Source organism: Oncorhynchus gorbuscha, linkage group LG16 (genome assembly GCF_021184085.1).
Source record: "Oncorhynchus gorbuscha isolate QuinsamMale2020 ecotype Even-year linkage group LG16, OgorEven_v1.0, whole genome shotgun sequence".
NCBI lineage: Eukaryota > Metazoa > Chordata > Actinopteri > Salmoniformes > Salmonidae > Oncorhynchus > Oncorhynchus gorbuscha.
In genome coordinates, this window is record NC_060188.1 from 14,176,434 (window position 1) to 14,197,884 (window position 21,451).

Below are 21,451 nucleotides of genomic sequence, written 5' to 3' on the forward strand. Positions count from 1 at the left end.
TGGACATATTATATCCAGAAAGCTCAATCTAATCCTTAGCTAATCTTAAACTGTATCAACCTGTATTATGCAAAGCTTGATGTCATTGTGCCTGTATGATGTCATGTGTGCATACACTACTACCTCATTGGACCCCATAGAAAATTGTGCCTGTATGTCAACCTCGTAGAAAATATGTCAACCTCGTATGACGTAGTTATCCTCTTTATCTTCAAGACAGCTCGTCCGGTATTTAAGTAGCGATGACCATAATCCTGTTCAGCACATTGTGAAGTGGTCAGGGTGAGAAGGAGAGTCAGACCAAGTCAGGAAGAAGCCAACAGGTTGTTATCTCCAAGTCAGATGAGAGAGGTAGTGCACACAAAACAAGAAAAATAACAATATTATCACTTCACCATAGTGTTTATTTGCAGCATGGGGAATTCTAAGAGTGGGGCACTGTCCAAGGAACTTCTGGAGGACCTGAAGTCCAATACTAAGTACAACGAGGCCGAGCTGTGTGTCTGGTACCAGTCCTTCCTCAAGGAATGCCCCACAGGCAGGATCACCAAGGAGCAATTTGAGGGCATCTATGCCAGCTTCTTCCCTAATGCAGATCCTACTGAGTACGCAAGGCATGTTTTTAGGAGCTTTGATACCAACGCAGATGGTCAACTGGACTTTAAGGAGTACATTGTGGCCCTGCACCTTACCTCCGGAGGCAAGACCCTGCAGAAGCTAGAGTGGGCCTTCGCCCTCTACGACGTGGATGGAAACGGAACCATCAGCAAAAATGAGATCCAAGAGATTGTTAAGGTACAAAAACAAACAATTTCTCTGCCTCTAGTGTGAAGACACAGTGGTGGTGGTAATTACTGAACCACTCAGTATACAGAATGGACATAAACAAAGATCTTAGTTACAACCAAAAAGTGTAACAAGATGAATCAAATTAAAAGCAGAACATATATTATTTCATACATTTGTGAAATGATTAGGTGAATTGTTTAATATTCTACGTATTCAGTCATCCCGTAAAAATATGATGGGAGAGCAATCTTCATTTTTGAACGGTGCTTTTATAGTACATGTGCTGAATTCAGTATTTAACCTACATTTGAAAGTTACATGTTTTTCCTTATTGTTATATTACTTTACAGTCAATATTTAACATGATTCCCGAGGAAGACCAAAAGGACCTGCCTGAAGATGAAAACACACCTGATAAGAGAGCAGACAAAGTCTGGGACTTTTTTGGAAAGAAGGAAGATGGTAATTTTGATTGTGAAGAATTTTCTAAATGTGATAGGATGAGAACTTCTGGCATGAGAGACTTCTTATGGGTTTTGCACAATTAGACACATTAAATAAACAACCATAATAATGTTGATTCAGTAATGACATTTTCTATGTTTCCTTTCCAGACAAGATTGCAGAGAGGGAATTCATTCAAGGAGTGATGGACAACAAGGACATCCTACGGTTGATTCAGTATGATGAGCCCCAGAAAATCAAGGACAAACTGAAGGAGAAGAAACAATAGCTTTCCGACAAAATCATTCTTTTGAATTCTATAAGACTGTTCAAAGCTTTACTGTTTACAAACCCAACTCTCCTGCCAGACCTGGGCTCTTTGTGCGCTAGACAACATTGGCTTACACATTGAAGTACCGCACATTGTGGTGGATGACCTGTTTGTCAATGAGCCACCTGGACTTTTCTTCCCACTCAAATAACTGTTCCGTGCTCTAGAATGATGGGTATTCTTTTCTATTTCGTAATGAATGAATGGTTTCCAGGATTCTGTTGCCTGCTGCTGTGTTCACTTGCATTCATTAGTTTAATAAAGAGAAAGCCGCCCGTAAGGACCCACTGGGCACACACTGGTTGAATCAATGTTGTTTCCATGATATTTAAATGAAATTATGTCGAACCAACATAGACTTGACATCTGTGCCCAGTGGGGAGCTCCTTATGAAGGGAATTAGGCTGAAGTTAACAATCCCTGTCTTACTATCAATCCTATTAGTATGTGAAGGTCAGTTTAAAAAACATCCTGGCAGAGGTTTGTTATGAAGGTAATCATGTCTATAGAATGTGTCTTATAATGTGCTTAGCAGGACTGAAACCTCATACAATGTACAGTATTCAACTGGTAGAACAAAGGAAAAGGAGTCTTTTTTCTTGAATATTGATGACATTTTGTTGATGCTGCCAGAGACTGCTGGAAACTATATAATAAAAAACGCTGTGAAAAATGACATTATAAAGGGGTTCTAAAAACATAAATATAACGTACTGTGCCTGTAAAATATATTGTATAAGCAGGGAGTATAAGTCTAAGTATTGTCGTCCATTCGTTTACTCCAGTTCGTGGAGGGGTGGTGGGGTTAGGAGGATATAATAAAGAACAAAATATTGGAAATGACGCAAACAATTACATTGATAGAACCCACAATCTGCAATATTAAAGATGATCTAGAGCGAGGAGCTCCATACAGTACACACGTCAAATAATGAATTACAGAACATGTGCTTTAACTCCAATCATATGTCATCTTGGCACTGAACTTGTCCAGGCTGTAAGGTCAGAAACACAGGACTCGTTCTCTCTCTAAAGCCTGATCTGGCTCCCAGTAATGCATGGCCTGGTTTCATGTCAATATTCCCCCACCTGGCCTATCTCCCTGGATCTCCCTGGCCAATCCACAGACAGTCAGAGGGGAGGGGATTGACCTTAAAAGCCAGAGGCAAAAGGCTGAATTTCATCTGCTCATTGGGATGAATCCAATTCATGTAAACATGTCCCAGGACTTGAAGTAAGCCAAACTGTATGTAAGCCAGTATATGATAATGAAACAAAACCCTTTAAAGTCTTGTCAAATCGTATTTCCAAGGAAACGATTTAATTTAGACACAGCATTCTACAGTATATTGTCTGGACAAAGGTCACCAATGATTTGACATTTCTTTAAAGATTGGAAACATTTGAATTGATGTACATGAGAAATGGAAATCAGTTAACAAAAGGCAATTAAATCAACATTACTACAAAATGAGTGGTTAAGTTAAGTACATTAACTTCTAATGTAAGAACTTTACCATAACTCATATAACATTGACACATACTGTAGCAGGATAACTTATACAATAAGTACAACATTTCAATCTGGATTAGTTTGTGATAGAATAATGCAAATCATTTCAGTGGTATTTTCATATTTTCTCACCTAGAAACAATGTGGATAAGGCATGTATATACTGAATAGACGTTGTCTATATACTGAATAGATGTGTTCTCTGTATGCATGTCTTGGAATAGTGAATGCATTATCCACATTAGAATATGAAAGGAGTGATAGTCTGAGGAGATGGTCCATAAACACAGTAAGTCCCTGCTTTGTTGCACTCCCAGAATAACTAACGGCAAAATACAGAATGACAGACAGACAGACAGACACATAAACATGCAGTATTTTATATCATGTACGCTTGTTTAGGTGGATATGTTGGCTAAAGGCCATGCTATTATCTGTTAATAGCATACTATAGGAAATGTATGGACAAGCACAGGTTCCATTGCAAGTAACACTGACCACTTTTTCTGATGAGCTTTTGCGAGTCATTAAAATGTGAGCTTCCAAGTGATGACTCCTCTTGGATATACAAAGTGGACTGTATTTAGGATAAATGCAAAATAGCAATTCCCAACTCTAAGCAATGGTTGACTCACAAAGTGCCGTGCAAAATGAATGAATGATTTTAGAATCTGTTGACATGTATCCTGTTATAATTCATACAAACAACAAGGTACAAACATTTAGTTGACCGAAAGTGCAAGACCACTTAAACAGTTAACAGCAAAATACATCTAGCTTGTATCTACAAATATACACTGATGCAGAATAGAATATATCAACAACATTCCAGGTACTGTTTATAACCTTGAGGCACTAAAAGGTGTTCATTGTAACATGGATCGTCGCCATCATTGTCTCACCACAGATCCAAAATATTCTCAGGCCTATGTTCCAATCTGCCACACGAGGTGACGTGTGACAGACATGCTGTTTCTCCTATTCAACTTAGAGAGAGGTTGTTGTACATAAATTCATGTTCATGACAAACCTTAATGACTTGATTCACTCTTGTTCATTGAGTGCAGTAACTTGGGGTATATACTTTCTGTAAACACATCCCATATACATTGTACTACAGTGCCAAGACAGCCATCATATTTCACAAATATGCACTTAACCATATACAGTAAATGTAAGATCTTTTCCCAAAACATGCATATCTTGACAGGTCAAATGTAAATATGAAAATATATCATAATTAATCTAGGATATCACATAATGTTTCATATTCCAGTATCTAAAATAAAGTGAAATGTTAATAATTAGTTGTTCAGTTTATATGCCAAAATTATAAGGTTTTACAATGCATCCAATCTATTTCTCAAATACATAAAAATGTATCATTCTTAATAGTGGAAACTTCTAATTTTACAACAGATAAAACCCTAAATAATTGTTTAAGCTTGTTTAGTGGCATTCATTGTACAGAATAAAACTATCAAACATTGTATTACTGTAACATGCTGGTATTTGGACTATTGATATCTTGTTTTTCCATTGTAGGTTCAAAAGCACTGCATTGGGAATGCTAACTTTTCTCCAGTTATCACTGAGATAACATTGTGCTATTCTGATGTCATCATAGACAGAATGTACAGGCCTCACCTTATCCTGAACATACATGCACCTGCACCTGTAGCTGTAGTTGGAATGTTCTGTGGGAGGCCTGGGATTCTGACAGTATGGAGGTGTTGCCTCTGGCTGCTTGAGGTACGTCAGTGTAGTTAACTATATGTCCATGTCCACAGGGCGGAGCTCCCCGGTCTTGTGTTCCTGCACCCACAGCTCTCGGTCTTTGGCTGGGTCCACACTCTGAAGCAGCTGATCCACTGGCTCCACCGTCTGCCAACACACACACACACACACACACACACACACACACACACACACACACACACACACACACACACACACACACACACACACACACACACACACACACACACACACACACACACACACACACACACACACACACACACACACACACACACACACACACACACACACACACATATATTTCATCACACACATATATTTCATCACACATGAAGCCAACACTGACACATCTCATAGACGATGTAAATGCTTAGAGAACTCATAGATGCTCATACAGAACACAATGAGGGGAGAGACAAACACTTCTATCCATAGTGGACAGGGTTAAGCGTACTGTTTCTGGAGACACATCGAGCTGCCTTTTGCTAATACAACTGGAGGCAAACAAGTGTGCCAGCGGGTATCATCTGAGCTTGTTATAGTGGCCCTCTAAAGGACAACCTCCTTATTAGGCTGATCAGTAGTGTGTGCCACCTGTAATTGGCCTTCACCATCACCCAAAGTGGCACTACCCTTGGTACAGGACCCTCAACGTCTCGTTAGATCTGCAGGTGTTTGCACCTCCTACATGAGGAGAGCATCTGGGTTCCTTCTCCCTGTTCAAGTATGGCCCAGTGAAACAGTCAGCAGGGGGTGATAACAGCTGGTGAAGGGGTGATAGAGGTATGGTGATCGAGTTGAGGCAGTGAAATCATTTTAACTGTTTGGCCAGCATTTTCACAACAAACATGCTTACCAAAACGTTGATCTGAGTACATTGCACAAATCCTTTGTATTGGGATACTTGATCTAGAATTGTTAGCTAAATGGATCGGTTTAAAAAAAAATCAACATACACCACACTCCAAAAGACCTATTTCACTGGTGACCATTCTGTTTTACTGTAGCACTATGCTCTCCAAAAGACCTATTTCACTGGTGACCATTCTGTTTTACTGCAGCACTATGCTCTCCAAAAGACCTATTTCACTGGTGACCATTCTGTTTTACTGCAGCACTATGCTCTCCAAAATACCTATTTCACTGGTGACCATTCTGTTTTACTGCAGCACTATGCTCTCAAAAAGAAGGTAATCATCACACAAAGTGCAACCTATGTTGTATATTTCATTCTTTAACAGTTCCAAACTGCTCATCAATTAACTAGGCTGCCCATGGCCAGTCTGGTCTTACAGACTAGATGTAACATAGTAAATGTAAATACGGGACACTAAAATGAGTATGATATGTTACGTTTGGCATGGTTACATAAGACAGAAGGTTACGTGTATAACGCGAACGTCTAGCAATCCAAAATTTGCGTACTCGAATCTCATCACAGACAATATTAGCATTTTAGCTCATTAGCAACTTTGCAACTCCTTACTACTTTTTAGATACTTTGAACCGACTTAGCACAGGGGTCTCCAACAGATCGATCTCGCAGCCCACCCACACAGCCCACCCACACAGCCCACCCACACAGCCCACCTATGAGTAGCTCGCCAACAATTCTGAAAGTGCATGCATTTTTCACGTTCCATCGCAAACTGGTTGGTTGGTTGATTGGTTTCTCAAATGATTGCCTCGCCTGGTTCACCAACTACTTCTCTGATAGAGTTCAGTGTGTCAAATCGGAGGGTCTGTTGTCCGGACCTCTGGCAGTCTCTATGGGGGTGCCACAGGATTAAATTCTTGGACCGACTCTCTTCTCTGTATACATCAATGATGTCGCTCTTGCTGCTGGTGAGTCTCTGATCCACCTCTACGCAGACGACACCATTCTGTATACTTCTGGCCCTTCTTTGTACACTGTGTTAACAACCCTCCAGGCAAGTTTCAATGCCATACAACTCTCCTTCCGTGGCTTCCAATTGCTCTTAAATACAAGTAAAACTAAATGCATGCTCTTCAACCGATCGCTGCCTGCACCTGCCCGCCTGCTCCAGTAGGTATATCTCTCTGGTCACCCCCAAAACCAATTCTTTCTTTGGCCGCCTCTCCTTCCAGTTCTCTGCTGCCAATGACTGGAACGAACTAGAAAATTCTCTGAAACTGGAAACACTTATCTCCCTCACTAGCTTTAAGCACCAGCTGTCAGAGCAGCTCACAGATTACTGCACCTGTACATAGCCCACCTATAATTTAGCCCAAACAACTACCTCTTTCCCTACTGTTTTTATTTTATTTATTTATTTTACTCCTTTGCACCCCATTATTTTTATTTCTACTTTGCACATTCTTCCACTGCAAATCTACCATTCCAGTGTTTTACTGGACTAGACCAATTAATAGAAGGATTATGCTAAACGAACGGAAAATCGAAAAAAGAAATAGTCTCACTGGGTTACCAGATGACTGTGAGAGTATTGTATTTACTTTGCCACCATGGCCTTTTTTTGCCTTTACCTCCCTTATCTCACCTCATTTGCTCATATCGTATATAGACTTGTTTCTACTGTATCATTGACTGTATGTTTGTTTTATGCCATGTGTCGTTGTAGGTGTCGTTGTATGTGTCGTTGTCGTTGTATGTGTCGAACTGCTTTGCTTTATCTTGGCCAGGTCGCATTTGTAAATGAGAACTTGTTCTCAACTTTCCTACCTGGTTAAATAAAGGTAAAATAAATCAAATTAAAATTAAAACGGACAAACAAATCTCAAACAAAGTATCAGAGACCGCAAGATCCCAACTACAATCTAATCAACGCAACATTGACATTATCCCACCACTAGTTAGCCACTATTCGCTTAAAAAGCCAAGCCTAACACGATATCTGCCAATTCATTTCTTACCTGGCAGAAGTACTGTATATCATTTGTGTCTATTATTTGCAAACGTTACCATTAAATAAGCATCAGTAGTACAGAACCATTGCTAGACCGGCACATTAGATGGCACATTGCTCACTCTCTATATGCGCAATTAAAGGGTTAGATGCACAATTAAAGGGGAATTATAAATCTAAACGTGTTAGTTTCCTTCCAGACCCCAAACAATGAGTCTTCTGATGTTATTTAGGCATTGACATGGACTCAGAACATCCAATTTCGTTTTTCTATGAACAAGTGTCATTTGGAAATTGAAAAACAAAAACAGTCTTAAACCAGGAAAAATACAACTGAAATAACATAATTTGGGAAAATATAAAACAATTTTGATTTTATAGAGCCCTTTAGATCTGTTTATTAACGAACATTACCAAGTATATTGACAGAAAACATAATGCACTACTCCTGTACACTAAGGTCCCAGGGAAGAGCTGGAGGGGAGAGGAGAAGAATGTGACTATTTTAAGCCTAGAAAAAACGAGTAGCTCGTGACATGTTTCATTTTTTTTAAAGTAGCTCTCATGTCAGAAAAGGTTGGCTAAACCTTAATCTAACCCTTAACCTAACTCCTAAAACTAACCTTAACCATAACCTTAACCCAACCTTAACCCCTAACCCTAACCACCAAGCTAACATTACAATTCATAATTCGTAACATATTGTACAAATTGCAATTCATCACATATGAATTGTAATTTGTAACATATCATACGAAATAGATGGACATCTACAAATTAATACATACCACACAAAACGTAACATATCATGCTAATTGGGGTGTCCCATATCATGCTAATTGGGGTGTACTTTTACTATGTTACGTCTAGGTCTGTTACGGTGACCGCATTCTACCCTAGAGTCCAGGCTGTCATGACTGTCAGATTGGTTGTCTGACTCCAGAAAACAGCCACATGTTCTGTCAGGCTTGACTCAAGGGAGCCGCCACTTGTACTGTAAGTGAAATGGACACATGGCTCACACTTTGGTTGAACATGTCAGTTTCATGTCGCAGCGTTGTGTACTGGCGTAAATCCTGTCGTATCATCTCCACCCTCTCAACCTCAAGTCTCTCCAGCTCCTGAAGAACAGAGGGAAATACATAGACAAAGGAATCAACCTCACTGTCAAAGATAATGATGAACGTGATCAGCTTTTATTGTTTGTTGTCAACAATGAGACTATGAAGAGTTAGTTCAATTGTATTACCAGGCTTGTGGTGACCATCTCCTCAAACCACTTGGACTGGGTCCGGTTGTACAGGTCCACATTGTGCATGAGGTCATCACCTGTAGAGAACAGATTCAGAGTGGTCATTCAACACAGTGTATTTGACTAGGAGGTAATACTCAACAAATCAACATTACGTTTCTGGTATACCTGTGCAGTTAAATTGTGGTAGTTAAAGATGAAGTACTACGGCCTTGAAGTGTTTACTATATAAAATGTAGGCCCTAAATTAACTTATGCATGAGGAAAAGCGTGCATGAACTCAGTCCCTATGTCTCCAGCAAAGGGCACTCAGTAACCATGCCTGTTGCAGTGTGGGACATCTCTATCGATGCAACGTAATGCAGAGGCTAACCTCCGATGCTAACCTCCGATGCTAATCTCCGAAGCTAACCTCCGAAGCTAACCTCCGATGCTAACCTCCGATGCTAAGTCTATAAAGCTTGGTTCAATAGGGTTGTAGAAAAGTGCAAAGTAAATGTGAGCTAGAAACGTTCAATCTATTAGACATATATTACAAAGGCCTACTGTAGAAAGGGTGTAAGAAAAAACCTAAAACAAAACTACAGAGGAAGTTGCAATCCAGCCTCTCCAATAATAGCACATCTCAATCTATATGGAAATGAGGCCAGGGTTTTTAATGACATTTGCCCCTGGAAAAAGTGAAAGACACAAGGCAGACATCATCTAAAGCGTGCCTAACGGGATCTATTGATTAGAGCTGTGAACTGAGACTAATTATCTGAGTGGGAGAGAGAATGAACAAGATGCCGGCTTTTATTTTTTTATTTTTTCACACTGGCTTTTTCCTCTAAAGTGTGTGCATAGATATGTATGGAAAAAGCAATTACAATCTTGGCGCCATAACTATTTGTACCATCATGCTATCTGGAATACAAAGAAATGGGAGCCCCAGGCATTGTACTGCATGGCTGATCATAGCCTCATGTTATCTGAATTAAGCATATTCACTATGATTCCACATTCAAATATAAATGCAAAGCAAGATGTGTTTGTCTCCTAAGCACATGATAATGCAATGTTTTTAAGATCCACAGTACAACACAAAACACTGGAAAATATACTTGCAGTATAACAGATGGTTTTAAGTATAAATGAAGAGACATTGCTCAATATTTTTGCCTAAGCTAATTGCTTCGTATCATTACATTACTATGGGCTGCTGTTGGCAGTGAGCTTTAGTGTTGTCGGCTTCCTGTCTGAGTTCCATGTTTGACTGAACGCCCCCACATTCCCTATCTGACTGCAGCACAGCCCCACCTCACCCCCTCTGCCCCCTGCTGGGGAAAACATAGTATTCTTAGGCAACACAGTCTGGGAATCCACCCCAAGTCTGAACCCTGAGCGTGTGAAACATATCTGCACTGTCCGCAACCCTGTCTCTGCTCCATTTACACAACAGGCCCGGCCATGTGATCCATGTTGCCAGATCTGACTGTTTGGGATGCCTGGCTGGTCCGGATGGGACAAGTCCTCCATTCATACCCTTGTTCACTGCGACCAAAAGATTAGTCCTGGGGATTGTGGGTAATGGTCCTCTCCCAGCCGACTTATTATCCCACCACAAAAATAGATCATTAAACTTGTTTCCATGTTGAAATACTTCTGGCTCTCTTTTGCAATGTGTTCTGGTGTTGTGCCAGGGAGTGCTTCCCTCAGAGTTCTCACTCTGTCGGCTATGCCTCTTGTTGCTGATGAAAACACCACCACAACTTTACACAATGGCAGCACAACATCACAAGGGTAGGTAAATTGCATGCAACGCAAGAGTGGCCTCAAAAGCGGCTTACGCAACATAAAAGCGGCTGCTCAGCGAAACAGGGCTGATTTATCAAGAAACACTGCTGTGGGTGAATTGAACGGCTCAGATTTGAAAGGAGAAAGGCAATTTGTCGCCTTTAGAAGTACACTGTGGTAAGTTAATAAAAAGCACACCTGATAATGCAGCATGCTTTGGGTGCATGGTCTCTCCTCTCTGGAGGTAGAATCGGCACTGCTATGCTGGCGTTTCATGGAGCTGTGAAGTGTGGCTGCTCTACATATGCTACAAGGCGTGTCTAACCCCTGACCTGCTTGTGTGGATTTCCGCCGGGCCTTCTTGATGTCCTCCTCGTGTTTGTTCATGTGCTTGATGTCCAGCTGCTGGGTCTTCACTTCCAGATCTTTCTGCCGGTCTGCCAGGGCTTTACGGGCCTACAGCAACCCAAGCAGCAGTGTGAATACAGAAACAATATGAGTCATTTCATGCTAATCCTCAGATCTAGTGAACCTACAGCTATTACCACAGTCATGGCAGCCCTTTCATCTCGGCTACCTATTTCCCCACTCAAATCCCGGCCTCATCCCTTAATCTATTCTTATTTCACATCACAGGATCTTCCTTCATCTCGCCTGTTGAGGCAATTCTCCAATGTCATGATGTAACACTGTTGGAAATGTAAACACAGCACTTGGCAGACACGAACCGTAAACCCACAAAATCTCCTGTGTTTAATGGATGCCTCAACTCAAATAAAACGAACAGGACGTTATGATCGATCGATTAATCTAGTCTATATGATTACCATGGGGAGAAAGATAGGCAACAAAAAGCAACAGGTTTTTCCTGAGCAGAAAAACAGTTCATCTTATAATACGTTGAACGGTTTCAATCGTCCAACAGAATAATGCTGTGGTGCAGTCAGATCATTCCTAAACCACTTCTTCTGACATACATGCTGGATCATTTAAAGCTTCTCTGGTAAAACCTGAATTGTAGGACAAAGATTATAGGATGCTTTGGTTTAGAATGGTCCATACCTTCTCCACGCCTGCATAGCGGCTGGCCAGCTGCTTCCTGAGGTCTATGATGTGGTGATCGTACTTCTTCAACTCCTTCTTGAAGTTGTCTCTGAACGTCAGCAGGGGCTTCTCCACCTCACACTGGAGCTGAAGAGGTACAGTTATTACAGTTGTAATTGATATGTACTTATGTGTAACTACACTGTAACTACATTGTACCTGCCTATCTAACTATTATATAAACACACCAATTTATAGTCCTGGTAGTCCTATACAGGATATATGTGACCTAGCTGCATAAAGCATGGATATAAATAGTCATGAAAAGTGCACTTAGGCCACTATATGTTCAAGAGGATTTCTCACTCTTCCACACGTTACCTAACCCCATCCCATCAGTCGTGGTGTCTCCGAGCTCAGAGGAGAGGGGATCATGGCGTGCTGTATGTCCGCATCCTGGGGCTCATCAGAAGACACCACTAATGAATCAGACAATGGAGGCTATGTATAGCTTCAATGCTACATCTGCTTTATTTTAAGCATTCTTTAGACCCAGTAGAGTTTTTTTTCTTCACTGGTAAATGCTGCTGTAAGCCCCCCCTCTTTTTTCTTTGCCCATGTCAGACCAGAGTGAGGTAAACAAACACACCAGGACGTGGTCCTAGAGGCCTTGTATTGACCAAAGGAACACATAAATAAACTGACTGCCAACTAAGCCTTCTCTAAGGGCTCCATAGCCCATAGAAAATACATCTTATAATGTTATTGAAGGTATGAGTGAAGCATGGATGTTGTCCACTTCCGTCGGTTCACATGGAGATTTTGTAATTTTCTTGGTCTGTTACAGTACATGCAATCATAACATCCACAGTATCTTCTAGCAAGACAGTAGGCTACCTTATTGGAGAACTTGAGGTGGACTTCAGCCTCATCATGACAACTCCTCTTCAGCTGGGCCCAAGCTTCCCCAAGGGTTCTGGAATGGGATCAAACAAGAGACATCAACCAAACTGGATAGAATGGATGGGAAAACACTCAAGTAGCAAACAGGTATATGGTGAAGAATAGAGAATGAATAGAAATCTATTCTGTTAACTCACTCACCCTTCCTCCTGAGCAGCCAAGGGGCTCTGGGAGAGCTTGGAGAGGTTCTTAGAGTATTCATCTTCAATCTTTATCCTGCAACGGACAACGACAGCCATGGGGCTCTAAAGTATGGGACTCCAGGGAAGACCAATAGAGGGGTACATTTTTTAAAGCTGACAGAGTTTCAGAGGAGCATTGGTGCATGGAGACACTGTCCTCCAGTATATCACCGACACCCAAAGACATACAGCACTGTGGCCACTATGATGTTCAAAGGCAGAAGCCTATTATTCTGTGCTGAGAAGATATCAAACAATATCCTTTAACAACAGCCTGGATATAAGTTAATGCACTTTCCTGTGGAAAGGCCAGAGATGGGAATGATGTGAGGCTATTTACTCATGGCCACCCCGAGGGCAACTCAGAAATGCAAGCCATATTTCTGTGACATTCAATTATCCCACAAATACCCATTAACCATACACATCTGAGCAAACCTGTCCTCTACGGGAGGTCACGAAGGCCATTCCAAAGAAATGGATATGGCCAGAATCTGACATCAGGTCAGCTGTCTCACTGAACCAATGAAGAAAGGTCAGCCCTGAATTAGAACGTTGGGGAATGGGACCTTTAAATGAATTGTGTGAATACAGTCAGGGGAAAAAGTGAAAGTCCACTTAATTATCAAGTCTATTGAGTCAATGGGAACTTTTGTTGTGGGCGCAAAATGGGGCCTCTTGCTATGCTGAAGCCTATGAAAGCATATGTTTAGGACGTCTACTTTATGTACGTCTACAACGTTATAAACCTAGTACAGTACAACACATGTATCTGAATTCAGATGTGCATGGGGATGATACACCTGGGGCAGCAGCTAGCCTGGCGGTCAACAGTGTCGGGTCAGTCCCCAAGTCGACTAGCTGAAAAATCTCTCCATGTGCCCTTGAGCAAGGCACTTAACCCTAATTGCTCCTGCAAGTCGCTCTGAAGAAGAGCATCTGCTAAATAAATACATTGTAAATATATGAATAGATACTATAGAGTGGAGCCAGGTTGTCAAGGACAAAATAACCCACACTCTACAATAACATAATGACAAGAGAACCCTGTTTCACCCTGATAAGACATGACAAACAGTCCAAATAAGATTACGATCAAAAAAGATACGATAAAGAGAATCAATAACATTTCCCAACACACAAAATACACAGTACCACTGACCCCTTCCAAGCTGACTATGTTGTGTTACCTCTCCCGGACGAACTCAGCCATCTCTTTCTGCATCTGTTTGCCCTTGAGCTGTTTCTGCAGCAGCACCTCAAAGCCGCCCACAGAGGGGGTCCCTTGGGGGTCCTTCTTGTCAGTCTGAGGGAGAGGATGGAGCATCAATCACACACCCAGACCAATACAGCCACAGACTTCATTTCATGGAGAAAATGACATTGTTTACATTGAGTGTGTGTGAGTGGTGAGGGGTGTTGGGGAGTGTGTGTGTGTGTGGATGAGTGTATGAGTCAGAGAACTACAAATGTATGTGTTAAGGAGTGCATGCGCGCGTGGGTGTGTTCGTCAGTTGCGTGTGAGTTATGAGTGTGTGTGTGTGTCTAAGGGTTGAACAAGGAGCAGCACATCCCACTATGTGTACCAGGATGCGGATACGACAGGGAGTGATGTGGTAGCCCCACGTGAACCAGAGGTGACAGATTCATTTCACACAATGGGCTTGAGCTTTGGCTGAGTGGAGCACATTATGCCACAGAAATACAGACAGCCACTGAGAACATGACTCAGTGGAACAAGAACAACCATCCAAATCACAGTTCAGTGAAAAGAGGCTTCTGTTACAATCATGTTTGTAGACACATGAGTTGGCGTTAATATGACAGACAAAATCTACCCTGTTGGATTCAAAGTCATATGTAACAGGGCTGAGATTCCTATAAACATAGGAAGTAGGGATCTTGTTCTATGAGCTGGAGAGTGGTTTAGAGATGTCAGGGCGCTATCTTACCCAGAAGTAGTCACAGTAGCTCCACTCATTGGGCTTCAGTAGCTGCTGCTCTGGTTGATCTGGCATCACACTGGGCAGCGGGAAGGTCACGCAGTTGATCTGAATGCAAAAAAAATAGTGAAACGAATTCAAGAGAGTGAGAGACAAGTGAGAGAGGTTTTCTGTGAGACATCAGAGGGAGATGAAGAAGGAAAGGAGGAGGAAAAGAGGCTAATTGCCTTCAACTCTCAGGAATGAATGTGGGAGAAACACTATGGTTAGAGCAGACATCAAAGGTGCCATTTGTGGGAGATGTGCATAGAAGCTTCTCATTTGGAGACGGGACATGGAGGCTCGGTTTGTGTCTGTCATGAGGACGGGAGTAAAGGTCAGGAATGAGTAAATACTCTCCGGGGGTGTTGGTCATCAAGATGGTGACCCAGAGAACCCTCGGAGGTGGAGAAGGGGCGGGGAAAGAAATGGAGAGGGACAGACGGAGGGGAGAGGGACAGAGAAAGAGGGAGAGAAAAGAGAGGGGGGAGAAAGAGAGAGCACAAACCGGCCAGTCCTGGCCTTACGATCCTTACACTTATTTGCGATAAACTAAAACAACATCATAATGAAGAGAAAGACCTACAATCAGTGATATAGAGGCAACAACCAACAACAACCCAAACCACTGTAGAGCGGAGTCACAGCTTAACACACCCAGCACTCAGACTGAATACACACTCTGGTCAATAGCGTCTTCAATTACCCTTAGAGGACTGCAATTATGTAATGTTCACCATCTGTAACCTCTCCCTGCTGGCACAACAACATGTCTTCTATCTATGCCATACTGCCAATGACATCCCAGCAGACTACATGGACATCCAGACATGCTGAATCTCAGATGCACAAATATGTATTATGTGTTCACTGCTTGGCTAAAGCACACAAGGAAAAAACACACTGTGCACATTTCTACTAGCTGATTGCCATATTTGCTTATGTAACTATGACAATGTTTGAAGCTTTGTGTTGCAAATCATTGAGCCTATTGGGAGTTGGAACTATTTAGAATTAGGGAGAGATTTAGAGAAGTTCCTGAGAAAAAACTGTCAAACAATGGAAGCAAGCCCGAAAAGCTATTCTGTAATAAATATTAACATGAGCTCTGTTATTTCCTGAAGGCAACCAGCCGTCTGCAGAGATCTCCAACTCCTGCTTGAAATCAGTTCTATCAATGACCCCTGGACATCTAATATGTACACACACACACACACACACACACACACACACACACACACACACACACACACACACACACACACACACACACACACACACACACACACACACACACACACACACACACACACACACACACACACACACACACACACACACACACACACCTATAAGTCTGCATAATATGCATGCTTCCACACATCACATGAGATACAGTAGCAGGAACACACATAGAAGTGTCGTAGACTCTTTCTAACACTACACAACAGGATTTACATAGTTGGTGGAGCCCAGTCACTTTGTTCATTTTCTGCCTGAGAGATCAGACTGATTGTCACGGACACCAGATTTTCCATCACACTGATTCGCCATCTATCACTTCTGTTGTTTATCTCCTGCTCACATCCTCCAGAAAATGAGACCATCTATCTGCAGCATGGCTGTCTCTATAGCTCACTACTCTTTTATGGGCTCTTAGTGGGGTGCTACACTGTTAGGACTCAGAGATTCATATTCATTACCGATATGAAAACCAGGGAGAATTGTATGGCACTGTTGGCACTGTGTGGTTTATAGTAGTTGATGTTTTTGGACAGTCAGCTAATCGAGGGTGTTATGGTTCAGCCTGACAGTGTTATGGAGATTCTGAGAGGCAGGCAGGGTCATAGCTTATGAATGATTCACATGATGATGGTCATTCCTGTAGTTTAGAACAGACTAATTACACTTACCCCCAACAGCAGACAGTGTTGACAAGTGCCAGTTTGCCTAATCACCCAGAGGGACAGTCTGTCCTCTACCTGCATTCATTATACAGTCATTTCCACCCTAAAGGCTTAGGCAAATGTAGAAAGGTTCATTCATTGCCTGGACGTTTAAAAATTGTGAGCTGGACCTCACACATTGGAATGGTTTAGCTCTGCTGAATAGACAGAAATATTACTAACAGCATGGAAAATAATCCATGCTTAGAGACATAAAGCACAGAAAATAAACCATGCTTAGAGACATAAAGCACAGAAAATAACCCATGCTTAGAGACATAAAGCACAGAAAATAACCCATGCTTAAAGACATAAAGCACAGAAAATAACCCATGCTTAGAGACATAAAGCACAGAAAATAACCCATGCTTAGAGACATAAAGCACAGAAAATAACCCATGCTTAGAGACATAAAGCACAGAAAATAACCCATGCTTAAAGACATAAAGCACAGAAAATAACCCATGCTTAGAGACATAAAGCACAGAAAATAACCCATGCTTAGAGACATAAAGCACAGAAAATAACCCATGCTTAGAGACATAAAGCACAGAAAATAACCCATGCTTAGAGACATAAAGCACAGAAAATAACCCATGCTTAAAGACATAAAGCACAGAAAATAACACGTGCTTAAAGACATACACAGGGTGTCAACACATAAATCTCTTGCCACCTTAGCTAACACTATCAGAAAATAACTCTTCAGAAAATAACTCTTCCCCCAGCACATACGCACACGCACACACACACACACACACACACACACACACACACACACACACACACACACACACACACACACACACACACACACACACACACACACACACACACACACACACACACACACACACACACACACACACACACACACACACACACACACACACACAGAGACTGTAGGGTACTCAGCCACTGTTGCTAAGCGACAAATTACTTTTGCTGTAAAGGCACAATCCCCCATAATAACACTATTCTCAGAATGCTGTGGCTTCCTCCAACTCATTAATTTAATGAGTGATTATTGGTTAAAAAAAATATAATAATAATACTCAAAATAACCCAACTGAGTCTTCCAAACAACAAGTCAAACAGCACTTGAGTATGTTTAATGAGGTGGAAAACATGGCTGGCTATTCAGATGATTCAGCCCTGTCCATCTTCCTTCCATCACACTCAGGACCAGCCTTAAAATACGGAGGAGACAACAACACGGTTACGGGTCTACTGGTCTCAAATCAGTGGAGGCTGGTGTCACTTTAAATGGGAGGATAGGCTCATTAAAATGGATTAAAACACATTAGACACACCGTTCCATTCACTCCATTCCGATCATTAGTATGAGCCATCCTCCCTTCACCAGCCTCCACTGTCTCTAATGGAGGGGCCGTGATCCATCTATATGGGATCTGAGTCTGTCCATGACAGCTGGAAGACAGGTCACGTGACGCAACATGCATCATGGGACAACAGAAAAACACTCTCCTGGATTGACATCATGATGAACGCCATACTCAGCATCAACGACTACAACCTCCCATTATTCCAATCATTACACGACACCACTTCTTCTACGCAATGAATGAGTCCCTGAACAAAACCATGAATATCAATAATCACAGACCAATTACCCCATTCATGCCATTTCTCTTTACACCGCAAAGTATAAAACTGCATTATAATGGAATGAATGTCACCTAATCTACTGGTCTCCTTTTCTGAGATGTTCATTGCTTGATCCATTCATATTTCTACAGAAGACATGACGTCATGGTTAAATGTTGTGCACAACAGCACCACAATCATTTGTCAACAATGCCATCAATCAAGCCCTATAAAACAAAGCTCACCTGTAAAAAAAATATCTATATATATATTAAAAAACATGTTTTTTATTTTTCCACAATATCAATTCAATTTGTTTTTCTGAATGGCTCCAGTGTTTCCAATGGCAGTGTTTTCCATTTCAGCACCATTAATCAGTGTGCTATTGCTTTTGTAACCATGGAAACTGGCAGCATCTCTCTGTGCAGGTCGGTGGTGCTTCACAATAGGCAGACTGACAGCTCCTGTGGCTGGAGCAGGCCAGCGAGCCCACCGAGCAGAACCAACACTGGGCACACACAGAACTGTCTGTCAGCCCTCAGCCCAGCACTCACCATCTCCTCCTACATTCCTCATTATAGGTTACATAACCACGAGGTCCAGTGTCAGAACAACTTAAACACTCTGAGGGATGTTCTACATAAATCTGCATACATGTGGTCCACACAAATCCCTAATTTGCTAGAAATGAGTTTATATATTTCTGAGTATAATGAGTTTAATGAATGCTAGTTATGGATACGTGGGAGTAGGAATTCAAGCTGCTTGTCGGATGTATAAATGTTTTCATTAGCTGTTGTTGATGGAGAGTAGAACGGAATTATAATCATGGCTGTAATGTGGAAGTGTTGATGTTGTGTTTTGGTGAATGCAGTCCTGGGTGAACTGCATTGTCCTGCAGCCATGTGGGGTCCATTGGGGGGTGGGAGGGATGCAGCATTACACTCACATAATATATTTCTATGTTTTCTAGAGAAGAAGACTCAGAGGGCTCGTCAGATTCTGGATCTGTCTACAAAGGTCTTGTGCTTGTGCTTTTCAACAAAATCAAAGCCCATCATACATTGAAAGAGTATGATAAAAACATGACTTTGCTGCATGGGATACCTATTCTCACTCAAAGTCTGCGGCAGCTTCTGTGAACTGAGAGAAATCTGAACCTCTTCATTGCTTATGGACGCATCTCCTGTGTGTAAATGGCGCTTGTGCAAGCGTCAGTCCCAAACCCACAAGACTGATAGAAGGGAGCAGACACAATTACAGTCCATGAGAAAAAGATTAGCAGTTGACCTGTGGAAACCCCACTGATTAAGACTAATGTTCTATCCAATAGGCTGTTTGGTGTGGCAGCAGTGTTCCTGCACTGTGGGTTCCCCCATCACTCCACAGAGATCTGCAGCCAAACACAGAGGCTACACTGCTACACGGACACACTGTAGCATAGTGGGTAGATGCAGTACATTTTAACGTTGGCAGATGGTGGAATGAAATACACAAACATCTAGCCTATTGTCGGGTAAAACATTGTTATCTGCTTTCTTCTGTTCAATTATCTCAAAAGGGAATAATCCTAGATAAAAATAAACATTCTGTCAAATCTGCTGTTTCTCCCTGGTGCAATGGTGCACAGGATCTGTATCCTAAACACAGTCTGAGGCTGCTGCTGCTTTGAGAGAGAAAGGAAACAACAGAGATAGACAGAGAGAGAGAAAACAGAGAGAGATAGCGAGAGAGAACAACACAGAGAGAAAGAGAGAGTGAGGGAGACAGAGAGAGATGGGTAGTGAGATGGAGAGGTTCTGGGTTTGGAACTCCAGGGTACTCACTGTTATCTTGGTCTCCTTGATCTCCTTGTTCTGCCTCTTGGCTGGTGAATTGTTCCCCGGGTTCTGTTGGGAGAGACAGGAGGCATCGTCAACATCAAAGCTCTCCTCGGTGTCAAAGCTGGCCGCCTCCATCATCTCAAAACACCGCTTCTCCTCCTGCTCCTCTCTCTGCTCCTCCCTCTGCTCCTCACGGGGAAACCCTGCTTCTGCAACTGAGGCTGCCTCTCACAGCCTGCTGCCTGCCTGACGTGGTGAGTCGAGTGGAGACGCGTCACGGGGGTGGGGTGGGGGGGTTGAGTAAAGGGCTGGGGAGAATGGAGGAGGTGTGAAGTGGAGAGTGGGGGTGGAGGCGGTTGGTCATAGTCCTAGGTGCGCGATGAGGCTAGCCTCCAGTTAAACTGCTGTCACCCGAGTCTGGAGGTTGACGGCAGGGGGAAGATGCAGCAAGGAGCCCTGTGTCTCCCTTCTGTCCATACTGAAAACTAGTAAGACAACACATGGATGGAGCCAGCGGAAGAGAGCGAGAGAGAGTGCTTTAGCAATGTAAACATATGTCTCCCATGCCAATAAAGCCCCCTTGAATTCAGTTGAGAGATGGAAGGCTGAAGGAGAGGTGGGGATTTATTAAAAAATTTGATCACCATGCCTCCCTCTTCCCTCTTCAGATAGATAGAAAGAAAGAGACAGAGAGAGAGGGATTGTGAGAGAGGGATTGTGAGAGAGAGAGAGAGAGAGAGAGAGAGAGAGAGAGAGAGAGAGAGAGAGAGAGAGAGAGAGAGAGAGAGAGAGAGAGAGAGAGAGAGGAGAGGGATGGTTTTGAATGAGGGAGGAGAGGGGGCAAGGTCTGAGGGAAATGGCTTAGTAATGATAACTAGAAGGCTAATTATGATTAAGAGGCAGGAGGAAAAGAGGAGGAGGAGGAGGGAGAAAAACACAACCAATGAACAGCCTCTCTGGCCCCACATGTGTGTTCATGAGCTTTAGAGCTTTGGTCTCTGTGTGTGTGTGTGTGTGTTTTAGGGAGATGTGTATGTGCATACAATACTGTCTGACAGTGTGAGTGTGTGTTAGCTTAATGACAATACAGCGCGGTGTGGGTACAGGATGTCTGATAATAGTGTGTGGGTTCAGGATGTCTGATAATAG

At 42.3% G+C, this 21,451-nt stretch overlaps 2 protein-coding genes across 2 annotated transcripts; one reads left to right on the forward strand and one right to left on the reverse strand.

Annotated features, from left to right (window-relative positions):
• The first annotated feature begins 247 nt into the window (after window positions 1-247).
• Window positions 248-2,240, forward strand: LOC123999584 (recoverin-like). Its single transcript, XM_046305495.1, has 3 exons — window positions 248-795; window positions 1,140-1,251; window positions 1,404-2,240. Exons 1-3 carry the CDS (start codon window positions 415-417, stop codon window positions 1,520-1,522), a joined length of 612 nt encoding a protein of 203 aa, XP_046161451.1. The 5' UTR covers window positions 248-414; the 3' UTR covers window positions 1,523-2,240.
• Window positions 2,241-2,274: 34 nt separating this feature from the next.
• On the reverse strand, window positions 2,275-20,978 carry LOC123999583 (growth arrest-specific protein 7-like). Its single transcript, XM_046305494.1, has 10 exons — window positions 20,306-20,978; window positions 14,896-14,994; window positions 14,134-14,249; window positions 12,903-12,977; window positions 12,696-12,774; window positions 11,817-11,945; window positions 11,087-11,210; window positions 8,976-9,055; window positions 8,749-8,847; window positions 2,275-4,961 (listed from the first exon to the last, which is right to left on the reverse strand). The coding sequence occupies exons 1-10, from the start codon at window positions 20,438-20,440 to the stop codon at window positions 4,848-4,850; spliced, it is 1,050 nt and encodes a 349-aa protein (XP_046161450.1). The 5' UTR covers window positions 20,441-20,978; the 3' UTR covers window positions 2,275-4,847.
• Window positions 20,979-21,451: the final 473 nt, after the last annotated feature.